The sequence below is a fragment of the Dasypus novemcinctus genome, chromosome 15 (genome assembly GCF_030445035.2).
Source record: "Dasypus novemcinctus isolate mDasNov1 chromosome 15, mDasNov1.1.hap2, whole genome shotgun sequence".
Taxonomy (NCBI): domain Eukaryota; kingdom Metazoa; phylum Chordata; class Mammalia; order Cingulata; family Dasypodidae; genus Dasypus; species Dasypus novemcinctus.
Window position 1 is genome coordinate 25,349,183 of NC_080687.1, and position 14,775 is coordinate 25,363,957.

Sequence of the window (14,775 nt, forward strand, 5' to 3'; positions counted from 1 at the left end):
TATACTGATTTTGATATCCTCCACACAGTACCATCAGGTTATGTTGTAATAAATAGTCCTTTCTTTCCTTTCTTTTATCTCTACTTCTCTATTTTTTTAGTAATAAAATTTCTCATCCAGTGTGTCCCTGGGTGTGCTAGAATGGATTACCGATGTGTTGATGGTATACTGAGGTATTGCTTCCCTTACCCTTCAGGCTAGTGTGTTCTCTGGCCTTGTAGCTCTGACATCAATTGCTTCAGTTACCTGCAGGTTCATCCCTCCAACCCATCCATTTATTTTCATAGATGCTCAATTGCTACAAGAGCAGTTTAGGAATATTTAATAGCCTTTTAAAATTACTTGTTGAAAGGAGGAGGTGGGGCAAGATGGAGTCAGAATAAGGAGATCCAAGAGTCAGCTCATCATACAAGGCAATTAGTAATCACCTAGAGCAACCTAAAGCATCTGTTTAGGGTGTAAAGCACCCCAGGAGACCAGAAGAGTATCCTACAACATCCTTAAATGTATGGAAGGAGGAGACTGCCCATCTGCAGAGAAGATTTGTGAGTAAAACGCTCCATGCCATGGAGGCTGGTACCTGAGCATGAGCCACCTTGGGAGCTATTCCATGGCTGGAGCTGGAAACTCCATTTCCCAAAAGCAGGGAAGGAAGACATGGTGTGACATGGACTTCAGCTACTAATAAGTAAATTTGGCTGGCTAAAGTATAATCCTAAGAACAGCTCAAGTTTAAACCTGTCCAACTCAGAAAGAGGATGGTAGGTACCATTTTAATTCTGCCCCCAGCATGAGGGGAAGACTGGCTGACTGAAATTCACAGCAATGGTAGGGACTGGTTTCTTTCCAATAAGATTGTATTGAAGCTCTAGCCTAGGCTGCAGCCCCACCTCCAGGAGGGAGGAAACTGGGGGGACCTGCACCAGGCTCTCCAGGCAATTTCAGGTGCTTTTGGCTGACACAGACTGAACAGTCATACACCTGGCACTGCATCCCTGCACCACAATACGATAGGAGTGGAGCTGGGTTTCTTTGACCTCTCTGGCAACTCCAGGCATTTTCAACCCACACAAACTAGTTTGTTGAGCACCTTTGAGTCCATCTGTACCTCTTTCCACTCCCCATAAGATAGGAGGGGGCGGGTGTTTCCTCATCATCTCAGGGTAACTGAAGGAGCTTTTCACCTGCACAAACTCAACTGTTGCACACATGTGATTCCACCTCCATCCCCAATAGGACAAGAGAGGGACTTTTCCAGCCTTTCTGGGTAACTGCAGGTGCTTTGACTGACATAGACTGCACAATCAGATATCTATAGTTTCACCACCAGCTCCAAGTAGGTGAAGAGATAGCTGGGTTTCTTCAGCCTTTCCAGGTAAAGGTGGGTACTTTTGGCCTGCACAGACAGAGCTGTTGGGTCCTTGTGGTTCCACCCCCACCATCCAGGAGGACAAGAGGGGACTTTTGTTTCCTCAGCTTCTACAGGAAATGGCAGGTACTTTCAGACTACAGGGACTGAACTTTTGGTTGCCTGAGGATTAACCCCAAGACCCAACAGGATAGGAGGGGGCTGGTGTTTCCTTAGACTCTCTGGAAACAACAAGTACCTTCGGCATACAGGGACTGAACTACTGGGCATTGGTAGTTCCATTCCCACCTCTCTAAAGGGCAGAAAAGACAGTATTCCTCAGCCTCTCAGGGCAACGGCAGGCATATTTGGCCCACATGAATTAGATCGTTGGGCACTCAAGAGGGGTCAATCCCTGTCCAGGTAGGGGGGAAAGTGGTGTGAAGTTTCATCAGTCTCTCTGGGCAACTACAGACAATCTTGTCCTGTACAACCTGGATTAACCACGCATGGCTGCAGCTCTGTCCCTGCCCTTGGCAGGGGTAAAGGTGGGAGAAGCTTCATCAATTCCTAGGGCAATGTGGGCAGCTTCAGCCTCCATAACTTATATAGCTCCAACTACATCCTCGGCTCCTACTACACAGCCTGCAAGGGAGAAAAGAAAAGAAAGTCCTAAACTAAAGGGAGAAACAGCACCCGTAATGAATACATCTAGTAAGCCAGATGTGAAGACACCAACAGAAAATTACAATCCATACCAAGAAACAGGAAGATATGGTCCAGTTAAGGGAACAAGATAAGCCTCTAGATGACATAAAGAAGTTAAGACAACTAATCATAGAGGTTCAAACAAATCTCCTTAATAAATTCAATGAGATGGCTAAAGAGATTAAGGATATTAAGAAGACACTGGACGAGCACAAAGAAGAATTTGAAAGCATGCATAGAAAAATAGCAGATCTAATGGGAATGAAAGGCATAATAAATGAAATTAAAAATACACTGGAGACATATAACAGCAGATTCGCGGAGATGAGTTTGAAGACATGGCCTCTGAAAGTGAACATTTAAAAGAACAGATAAAGAAAAGAATGGAAAAAACTGAACAGGGTCTCAGGGAACTAAATGACAGCAAGAGATGTGCAAACATAAGTGTCATGGGTGTCCCAGAAGGAGAAGAGAAGAGAAAAGGGGCTGAAGGAATTTGAAGAAATAATGGTAGAAAATTTCCCAATACTAATGAAGGACATAGGTATCTGTATCCAAGAAGCACATTACACACCCACCTGAATAAATCTGAATAAAAGAACTCCAAGACACATACTAATCAGAATGCCAAATGCCAAAGGCAAAATTCAGAGAGCAGCAAGAAAGATGTAAGGGATACCCAATAAGATTAAGTGCAGATTTCTCATCAGAAACCATGACAGCAAGAAGGCAGTGGTATGATATATTTAAGATACTGCAAGAGAAAAACTGCAGGCCAAGAATTTTATATCTGGCAAGATTATCTTTGAAAATGAGGGTGAGTTTAGATTATTCACAGATAAACAGAAGCTGAGAGAGCTTATAACAAAAAGACTGACTTTGCAGGAAATAATAAAGAGAGAGTTACAGCTTGAATAGAAAAGACAGAAGAGAAAGGCTTGGAAGAGAGTCTAGAAATGACTAGTAGCTAAAAACTTCAAAAGCACGGTGAAATAAAATGACAGATAAAACCCAAAGGTCAAAATGGATGAAATAAGAACTGCCTTTACAGTAATAACATTGAAAGTTAATGGATTAAGCACCTCAATCAAAAGACATAGACTGGCAGAATGGATAAGAAAATATGAGCCATCTATATGCTGTCTGCAACAGACTCACCTAGGAAACAAGGATACCAATAGATTGAAAGTGAAAGGTTGGAAGAAGATACGTCACACATGCAGTAACCAAAAAAAAAAAGCCGGGTAGCTATACTATTACAGATGTAAGTCTATATGAAATAGACTTTAAAAGCAAAACTGTTATTCGAGAGAAGGAAAGACATTATATATTAATAAAAGGGGTGATTCACCAGGAAGAAATAACAAAAAAAAATGTTTATGTACCTAAGCAGGATGCCCCAAGATACATGAGGCAAACACTGGCAAAACTGAAGGGAGAAACAGACATCCCTACAATAATAGTTGGAGACTTAAATACACCACTTTCAGCACTAGATAAAACACCTGGACAGAGGATCATTAAAGAAACAGAGAGCCTGAATAATATGATAAATGGACTAATCTTAATAAATATATAGAACATTATACCCCAAAACAACAGAATATACAAGTACTCATGGATCTTTCTCCAGGATAGACCATCTATAAATTCAACAAGATCAAAATTATACAAAGCACTTTCTCTCATCATAATGGAAAGAAGTTGGAAATCAACAAGAGGCATAAAAAGGGAAAATTCACATATATATGGAGATTAAACAACACACTCAGATAATCATTGTGTCAGAGAAGAAATTTCAAGAGAAATCAATATATATCTCAAGATAAATGGCATTGAGAACACAGTATATTCAGAACCTGTGGGATGCGGCGAAGGAAGGAATGAAATAACAAAGATCTGAGCAGAAGTAAATGAAATTGAGAACAAAAAAATAAAATAATAGAGAGAATTAACAAAACAAAAGCTGGTCCTTTGAGATTTCAAAAAATGGACAAACCCTTAGCTAGAGGACTAAGAAAAACAAGAGAGAAGATGCAAATAAATTAAATAAAAAATGAAAGTGGGAACATTACTACTGACCCCACAGAAATAAAAGAGATAATAAGGGGATACTATGAACACCTTTACGCCAAAAAACTAGACAATGTAGATGCAATGAAAAAAATTCCTAGGCACGTACAAGCAATCTATACTGACCCTAGGAGAAATAGAAGACCTCAACAAACCAAATACAAGTAAAGATTAAATGTCATCAAACAACTCCCAAAATGAAAAGCCTAGAGCCAGATGGTTTCACAGGTGAGTTCTACCAAATATTCAAAGATTTACTACAATTTTAGTCAAGCTCTTCCAAAAAACTGAATGAGAAAGAACACTGCCAAACTCATTCTATGATGCCAATATCACCCTAATACTAAAGCCAGATAAAGATATCATGAAAGAAGAAAACTACAGATGCATTTCTCTAATGAATATGGATGCAAAAATCCTCAATAAAATATTTGGTAATAAAACCCAATAACATATTTAAAGAATTATTCATCATGATCAAGTGGGTTTTATATTAGGCATGCAAGGGTGGTTCAACACAAGGAAACCAATCGGCATTATATACCACATCAATAAGTCAAAGGAGAAAATCACATGATCTTATTGATTAATGAAGAAAAGGCATCTGACAAAATGCAGCATCCTTTCTTAATAAAAGTACTACAAAAGATAGAAATTGAAGGACACTTTCTCAACATGAAAAGGCCACATGAGAAACCCACAGCTAACATTGTACTCAATCGTGAAAGACTGAAAGCTCTTCCATTGAGATCAGGGACAAACAAAATATGGTATATACATACTATGGAATATTATGCTGCAGTAAGAAAAAATGAAATTGGGACACAAATGATCAAAAGGAAGAATCTTGAAGACATTATGCTAAGTGAAGTCAGTCACACACAAAAGGACAAATATTGCATGCTCTCATTAAAATGAACAAAATACAAAGAATAAATGCATGGAGTTAAAACCTAAACTGTACATAATTAGGAGATAGAAGAGAACTAATGATGCTTAATACACGTAGAAGTTTTAATTAACTTGACTGTAAATGTGTGAAAATGGATAGAGTTGATGGTAACACATTATACTGAGTAGCAGCTGGTTTATAAATGGGACTGTGGCTTGAGGCAGTTTGATATTACTGATGAATTCCAGAAAGAAATATTGGATTATGTTTGTAAACTGGTCTTTTCCTCTGGGCATATGAGATTATATTTGATTCCAAGGTTTACTTGGTTATTTAATCAAGTAAACGTCTTGTGTCACTAGGGCATTGAGTGTCCATCCCTTGGTGGGTGGGGACTCACAGATAAAAGGTATGGCAAAGGACAGAGCTGAGGGTTTTTGATGTTGTTGTTTGATATTGGAGTGTGATGCTGAAGCCTTAAGCTGGAGCTCCAGGAAGTAAGCACATAGAGGAAAGAGAAGCAAGCCCCAGGAAGGTATCAACCCAGGAAGCCTGAACCTTCATAGACATCAGCAGCCATCTTGTTCCAACACATGAAAATAGACTATGGTGAGGGAAGTTAATTTATGCTTTATGGCCTGATATCTGTAAGCTCTTATCCCAAATAAATACTCTTTATAAAAACCAACCAATTTCTGGTATTTTGCATCAACACCCCTTTCGCAGACTAATACATGACTGAAAATGGTAGTCTGGAGAAATAAATGTCAATTGAAAGAAAATTAGAGAATAATCTAAGGACTGAATAACACAGTGAACTCAGAGGTGAATGAGAATTATGGTTGATGGTACAGATGTAAGAATGCCCTTCTGTGAGCTAGAGCAAGTATACATCACAATTGCAGGGTGGTGGGAATGTGAAGAAGCATGGGAAAAATACAATGGGTATGACCAATGGACTGTGGTTAACAGCAATACTATAATATTCTTGTATCAAAGCCAAAGATGTTCTGTGTTCATAATGGCGGGATATGGACAAAGTTTGCCAAATGTATGCTATAGACCATGATTGGTGGTAAGTCTGATGATATTATTCATAATCTGTAACAAATATTCCACCATGGTTCGGTGTGTTGGTGAAGGGGTGGGAATGCTACATATGTGTATGGTTGATTTGTAAGCTCACGACCTCTGTAATAAAATACATATTTTCTAAAAAAGAGTGGGTTGGGGGAAATACACCAAATATATGATATGGACTATAGTTAGTAATAATATTTTGATATCCATCTTGTATAGTTGTAACAAATATAACACAATAACACAAGGTGTTGATAGAGTGGTGATGTGAGATGCCTGTGTAATGTGAAGCATGTTTGTTTTGTAGGTCACAACCTTTAGTATACACTTATTATATAGGTTTGTAGGAAACAAAGGCATGTTGTTTCCATGAAGGCAGTGACTTCCTTGACCACCAAGTCATGCTGTCTCTATAGCTATACAGGCAGGTCATAAATCTAGAAAGGAGATGTGTACATTCAGGTGGAATGAGGACTAAGTAGAACGGAGCAACTTGCGCAACAAGATTTATGGGCATGCTTTCTCAACAATATAATAGAACATTGAAATTTTGTACTTTGAATTATAATCGTAGATTTTGATCCATTGTGTTACACAGGTTGAGGTAATGGGAATAGTTAGCTAGGATAGTTGCTGGTTCTCACAATTGCTTGGAGTATATAAAGAAGCCCCTGAGATTAATAAACTTGTCTGATGAGCTGGAGGCTCCAGTGCTGTCAGATCCCCTGATCCCAATCTCTCTTTGTCTTTCATTCCCAATACCCTTCGGGTCCATGACTCCGACCTACATTCATCTATGTATAATATACTTCAATAAAAATATATTTTTTAAAAAACTATTTGTTGAATGAATCAATCTTTGTCTACAGGAAACATAGTCAAAGCAAATGTTTTCTGGTTACTTTGTAAGATCTTTCTCAAGCAATATGATTTTTCTAAAATGCTTAGATGGCAAATGCTTTCAGTGCTTTCAACAATTACACTACTCAAATCTTATGATGGATATTTTTCATCTCAGTGCCTAGGACAGCTAACAATAAACTTAATGGGTGGGATTGTTAGCACAAAATAATGTTTGGAAATCAGCATTTTCAGGACTTGGAGTTCTCCTGGGTAGTACTGCAGGGACAGATGCTGGACGTTGTATGTCCTGCTATGGCCCACTAAGTGGACTGGGGGAGAGTGTAAACTACAGCGTGGACCATTGTCCATGTGGCACAGCAGTGCTCTGGGATGTGTTCACCAAGTACAGTGGGTGTCCCACAACGGTGGGGGGTGGTTTGTTGATGTGGGAAGAGTGGGCTGGGGGGGTGGGGAGTATATGGGGACCTCTTATATTTTTTGAATGTAACATTTTAAAAAAAGAGAGAAAAAATTTTAAAAATGAATATGTGTTTGTAAAAGTGAGGATTTTTTTCTGTAGTATTAATACATTTACTCAAAATATTGTTCATATTTTTATAAACATATTTTGGTACAAATGAATTGTTACAAACACATATCTTTCACATTTTCACATGTAAATCATTTAAAAGTTAGTTTGCTTCTTCTCCATAATATAATGGTGCCTACTAAGAAATTCACTGTGCCATAGTATCTCAGGATATATTAGTTATAACCAAAATCAGTTTTTAAAAAATCAGATGCCCATATTTCATTAATAAAAATGAAATACAATTCATAGGGAAAATATAATTTTTCTTGACATCTAGAAAATAGAATTATATCAGACTCATGAAACTATAATTTTATAAAGAATTATTAAGAATTAATAATATTAAGAATTATTAAGAATTAAGAAAAGAAATATTAAGAAACATGTATTGAGTCTATTCTATGAAGAATCTTTATAACTTTTGATTATTTCTCTAGTTATTTTGACTCATTAATATGTAGTCACGAGGAATGCATGATTTTATGTGCTCTTCTAAAAATATTTTCCTTTAGCCATTAAAACTTTGTTTAGTAAGATTCCATTAAAAGTTAAATCACAAAATTATTTGCACATATTTTGAAATAAAAACAAAATGGAATATGAAATGACACTTGGATTATAAAGTGATCTTTAAAAATAACTCAGAAAATTACTTTACCTGGCCATATTTTGCTGCCAAATGGAGTGGGGTCCAGTACAGATTATCTACTATATTAAGGTCTCCACCGTATTCCAGGATGAGAGATACCACCTCCTTGAAGCCGCTTGCACATGCCATATGCAACTGCAATTCAGAAATAATACGTTTTTTAATTTAAAAAAAAAGCCATTATATTTTATTTAGTGGTTTAAAGAGAGCAATTTAATAAAACAGTGGATTTAAAATAAAGAGAGAATAAAACAAAAGAATGTAAATGTAATTTTATTTCTTTGGTATAACTAGATGCCTTTATCATTCTTTGGGGGAAAAAAACCACTTTGGGACTTTATTTATTTATCTATTTATTTATTTATTTTTTCCTCTGGCTGATAACATGAAATTTTCATGTGATTTCTATTCCCCCCTTCTAGTGTCCCTTTCTACTATAATCTGAATATTTCTAAATACAAACTATAAAAATTCAGTACTTTATAACTACTTGCCTGAAAGGTAAATATTTACTGACTTGCTCTAATATTCCAAACACTGTACTTTGTGCTATAGGGGGAAGACTCGTAGACATAAATAACAAGATAGGTGATTACTGCTGTGCTTCCCTACAGTAAAGGGGAAAGGAATACTAGAAAGGATAGTTAATCCTGGCAGGTTTTAAAATGATTTTGTAGCAACCACTTTCACATTCTCTGAGTTCATTTAGTTTCTTTGCATAATCTGAAGTTTCAAAATTTTAAAGAGACCTTAGGAATTGTAATGATGAGGTCAGGTTTGAAGACTGTTTCAAATGGAGAATTTCCTATTTCAAAGGCAGCAGACTTAATTTCTAAGTAAACTAACATTGGACCCAATTTAAATTAAGTTAATAAGTAACTGCATGATGGATTTAAAAAAATAATAATTAAAAGAGGAAATTATAACCATTAAAGCAATTATTAATAATTTTAATATCTACAAAAATAATGGAATGATACATTTTAGTAATTGTAATTAAATATAATTATTAATTATTAATGATAATCAAAATAGGAAACTATGAGGTAAAACAAAATAATTTAAAAGTTGTAAAGACCATAATTTCTCCTAAAACTTATGACATGACATTTGAAACTCTCTTTTTGTTTTTGTTACAAGTATAAAAGTATGGTAAAAATTAAAAAGGCTTAAAAATATATATAGTTTTTATAAACTTTGGCAGATTTGTTTTTCTACCTTTGGGCTTAAATATGTTCTTCAGTCTATGGTAAATTTACTTCTTTTATATCAACTGCATTAGAACACATATATTAAAATTATGACATAGACATTAAGTTTCACTTCATATCTTCCCATTATATTTTTCTTACCTAGGGATTCATCTCAGTAATATTATTAAGACTTGACAATGAGTCTCAAGATTACACATCCTCAAGTATTTCAGAAAATAAAATTTAATTTTAAATACTTTCATTTAAAATTAATTTATTGATTTCTTTAAAATCAAATACTTATATTTTATTTAAATACTTGTTCTCCTAGAGAAGTGATAATTCATCTGTAGAAATTTATTCTACATTATTTGAATAATCAGTAAATGATTGACAGGCTATTCCATACCATATGCACTAAAATCTGAAATGCAGAGATTTTCATTTTTTGTATAAACCTGCATTAAGAATCATTTGATTAGTTGGTGAGTGTCTGAAACTGATATAGCCTCCACACTTGTATGAACAAATTCTTCTTTTTAGAGCAAAACTTGGGTTCCTCCACTTAGAACTTAGCCCCAAATCCAATTGGTCATTTTCATGCACTGCTCACAAGGAAAATGAGTGAAAATCAACAGCACATACTTAATTACTATAAAAACTAAAAGCTACCAATGGCATCTATAAGGATGCTGGATTTAATACTAGGTCATCTAAAAACAAAATCAAAACCAATTAAAAAAGCCATAACTTTGAGTACTTCCACTTCATCACAAGACAAAGATAACATTATTAAAACACCATCATCATAAAATTTCAGGAGTTAAGAACCATTACTTTGATTATAAGGGCAATCAACTCCTGAATCCCTAACCATATCACTGGATTCCATGAACAGTGTCTCATCACTAATAACAGGTTAGTTATAATGTTTAAAAAGAGAAAAACAAGCAAGCGATAAAACACCCAACAAAAATTTTTCATTTTCTGAAATGGATTTCATACTTCTACTGCTTGGCCTGATTAGGAAGATGACAGTTGCCAACATTTGAAACTGTTTATCACTACGGTGTCTTAGAATACTCCTCTTGTTGCCATTTTATGGCGTCTTATGAGAAACACAGAAGTTATTTATCATTTATGTGCAGAACTAAAAGAAGCATACTTAGAAGCACAGTCCCCAAGAAAAGTTAACACAAGCTGGAAATTATCTCTACAGCTAAAATGCAGGACAGGACATTAGACTGATTTCACAAGCATTACATATAAAATTTATAAATTCTGTGTTTTCTTCTTCCTCTACCCCTTCAACACACATGCATACCCATTAATCTTTTGTAATTTTTTTTTACTTCTGGAAGATGCACAATATTTTTATGCTTGCTTCAGCATTTTCCCTGGCAAGCTACCAATGTAGTAACAAACATGTTTAAGTGTAGTTAATTGCCTCTTTGCATACTTTGCAAAACCAGATTTCTGTGCTTTCAGGTATTAATGCACACAAGTGTCTCAGATTTCTGAGAAGTCTCAAGTCTCACTCTAGCAGTCATCTTCTCTAAAATGTTTCTTCCTCACACATACAATAAGACATGCTTAGGTGTAGATAGAGAACACGTTGATGAGAACATCTTCTCATTGTATTCCTTTTTTTCCCATACAAGGGTACTTTTTGACTCATGAGGTCAAAGTCCACACATGGTATTCATTTACCGCCACACGATCTCACCACATGTAGTTGGTTTATTTCATTTACTGGCAGCCTTAATAGCTATCAAATACACTATAGATTTTTTCCTAAAGTTAGAGAATTTAATAAATAAATGAGGATCCTCATATTAAAAACTAAATCTCCAAAAAGAGTCATAAAAATAAAAGAACTATAAATTATTATACATTTTAAATGTAGGATCTCACCTGATGAATTGCGCCAACAGCACAGAAGCAACATAGATCAAACATCTACCTTGTTTTAAAAGCAGTTTCCATCAAGTGAAATCCAGAGATTTTTTTTCTAACTATAAATTAGTTTTATTTTACAGAATTAAAATAAGCAACATATAAAAAAATTAGAAAATACTGACAAATGCACTTTCCTGACAAATGGTTTGCACATTACAGTGTATTTATTTCTATTTAACTATATCTACCTATGCCATGATCATATAAAACTAGAATAAAACTATGTGCTTATCAATTTAAAATGTATCTGACTTAAATAAATAAATACTATTTTCCATGCTCTTAACTGTTTTGATCAATAATAGCTAACACTGATTGTTTACTCTGTACTCTTCACTTGCATGTAAGTGATTGACATGCATCATCTGACTGGATTTGTTTATTTTAAAATGTGGGTACTGTTATTATCTCAATTTAAAAGATGAGAAAGTTATGACTCAGAAAGTTTAAGATACCAGCCTAAGTCACAGCCAGTAAATGATGCCCAGGATGAGCACTCTGGTCTGTCTGACTTCTTTACCATATCTTTGCTTTTCTTTTATACCATTGTTTTTCAGGGAAGCATAATATTTAATCTTAAAGGTGCATCATAATTGACCAAACAGTTCCTCACTGTTGGGCATTTATGTTGATCCCAATTTTTCACTTTTATAATTAAAATTTTGTTGATAATTCTTCTATGTACCTCTCTGATGATTTCCTTCTGACATGTTACTAGAAATAGAATTACAGACTCTAAATTAATGATCATATTTTCAAAGTTCTTTATATATATATATTGCCAAACTGAGTTCCACAAAGTTTATATCAATTTATACTCCCTCCAGCAGAGAACCCATTTTTATAGACCCATAGCATTTCTAGTTTTCATTATTATTTATTTCTAAAATTATTACAAATAAATTTGCATTTAATTTCCAACATTGAGCCTCTTTTCACATATTTAGAGGTATCTGATAAAGAAGAGAAGGAAAAGAGAAGTGACAGGAAGAGAAATAGTTGACCACATCCAACCTCCCTTCTATGGATTCCCAACCTGCTGCCTACGTGGGGCTGGGGTCAAGATGCGATGACATCAGGGATGCTGAACCTCTTAATCTGAGCTCCACTGTCCTCAAAACATCTGAGGGTAGAATTCAGAGAGTTTGAAAATTTGGATAGGAAAAAGCTGATAGGTATTTTTTATTTTTTTTCTAACCTCTCACCAACTATGTTTTTCAGTTATGAACATAAGCGACAAACCACAGTAACATTTATAGTGTTTGTGATTTATTGTAAAAAGATGTCACAGATATTTTCATATCGCATTACTATTGATTGCAGTGGATATCTCAAAATATCACTCATGCTCAACAGTCATTTAAAATCATACTAGTTAATAGGCACATACATTGCTATATCAGAAAAATTTAATACTAGATTACTATATTTTAACATAATTGATTCATTTGTAATCATTGGAATTATTTTTATTATATTTAAAAACATTCTGAGAAGGGATTCATGGGCTACATAAGATGGTCAAAAGAAACTATAGAACTAAAAGGTCAAGGGTCTCTGACAATGCGAATTCAGAATTTTCATTATTACATGGGACGTGGGACCGGGTATTCTAATTGCTAAATTGAGATGATGTTTTTTTTTTATATAAAGAGATCATAAAAGCTTTTATTCTTTTAAAATGACCAAAACACTGATGGCATGGACTGAGTGTTCATCCAGAAATAAGGGATGAACTAGCCCTACTGAAATAAAGAAGTGAGACAAAATAAAATTGCTTGATATTTATACCTCAGGAATAATTCTCTAACAAACCAAGTACACATCTTAAAACCAGATGTGACATATCAAATACTGTGAAAAAACAGTAAAGAACCAGAGTCTTCATAACATATGTACTAAGTATTACAGTGGTATTTTCAAAGAATATTTATACACTGAAACTCAGGAACTCATTTTTATATGATCTGTAACATGGCTTTTTAAAAAACTGTATTCTTTTCTGGGGTTTTCACTTTTCTTGTAAAGAGCACTATTAAGGTAAACTAGAAGACCTTTTAAAAAGCTGTATTATATTTGGTTATTTCATTGTATATCCTGGAAAAAAAGAGGAAATGGAACATAAAAACTACCTTATTAGAAATTTATTCCCATTCAGCCTTTTATTACTAGCTTTACTTCTTTGGACATACTATTTAACAGTAGGGGAAATTATGTCTAATTTTAAACCGTGAATGTCATTCCTAAATCAGTGTATAGACATCACCCTGTGGACAAAATTGTTTCATCCTTATTTCCAACAATAGACAAAAACACACTGTACTATGTATCTTAAAGGAAAGAAATGCCAGGGAGTGACAGTCATTAACATGAATACACTAAGAAATTCAGAAATAAATATCAAACTAAACTGCCACTTAGGAAATGCTCTGATATTCAAGGGACAACTTTCTAACCTTCAGTGTATTGTTAAATTTGTAGTAAAAAGTTCTCTATAGGAGTAAATGATTGCAGAATAATTATTTGCAATGCTTATTCTCCCTGTTCAATAAAAAAAAATCACAAGGGGTGTCAAAATTAAACATAGCTGAAAATGATAGCAATTGATTGCTGTGAATTGATTCTTTCAGTAGCATCTCCATTGAGCTATGTATGTTCTGTTCATATTTAGCAGTAATTTTTAAAAAATATAAAGTTGTAATACTTTCTACCAAAGAAACTAAAGTTCAGTTGTGTTTCTACTATGTATTAGACATTAATGCATTATATGCATGAAATGAATTATTAGATAGTTCATGCCAATCTGGCTTTTGACTCTACCACTCTATGGGAACTGTTCTTGGCAAGAAAACCAAGGACCTCCAAGTTATGAATCCAATAGCCAACACACAATCTCCATTTAACTTAATATTTGAAAATTGATGATTCCTTCTCCTTGTTATACTTTCTCCTCTTGCTTCCAAGTGTACTTCATGCTCTTGGTTTTCCTATTACATCAGTGCTTGTTCCTTCTCATATCTTTTATGTTTCCTCCTTGTGGTAGGTTGAATTATGTACCCCTGTTCTTAATCTTAATCCATTACTGTAGGTGTGAAGCCCTTGTAAATAGGAGCTTTTGATGACATTACTTCAATTAAGGTGTGGCCCACGTGAATCAGGATGAATCTTAATCCTGTTCCTGGAGGCCCAATAGAGAAGAATAGAGAGAGAGAAAGCCCCAAGAACAGCCAGAAGTCAGAAGTCTGCAGGAACCTCTAAGAGAAAGGAAAGGTAGCTCCAAGTGCATTTTCTTGTGACAGAAAAGCCAAGGGCCCAAAGAGCACCAGCAGGCACCCCCAGAACACCATAATCTTCAGGGAGAAAGTATATTCTTGCTGATACCTCAGTGTTAGTCTTCTCCTAGCCTCAAAACCAAATTCCCATTCTTTAAGTCAACCC

At 34.9% G+C, this 14,775-nt stretch overlaps 1 protein-coding gene across 9 annotated transcripts in view; it reads right to left on the reverse strand.

The window, feature by feature from the left end:
* The window catches only part of MYO16 (myosin XVI), a 732,830-nt gene that overhangs the window by 413,775 nt on the left and 304,280 nt on the right, over positions 1 to 14,775 (reverse strand). For all 9 annotated transcript variants that reach the window (XM_058276443.2, XM_058276441.2, XM_058276437.2 and 6 more), the window contains exon 7: positions 8,195 to 8,320. In XM_058276443.2, coding sequence (XP_058132426.1) covers positions 8,195 to 8,320 — 126 coding nt within the window. The remainder of the gene's footprint in view (positions 1 to 8,194; positions 8,321 to 14,775) is intronic.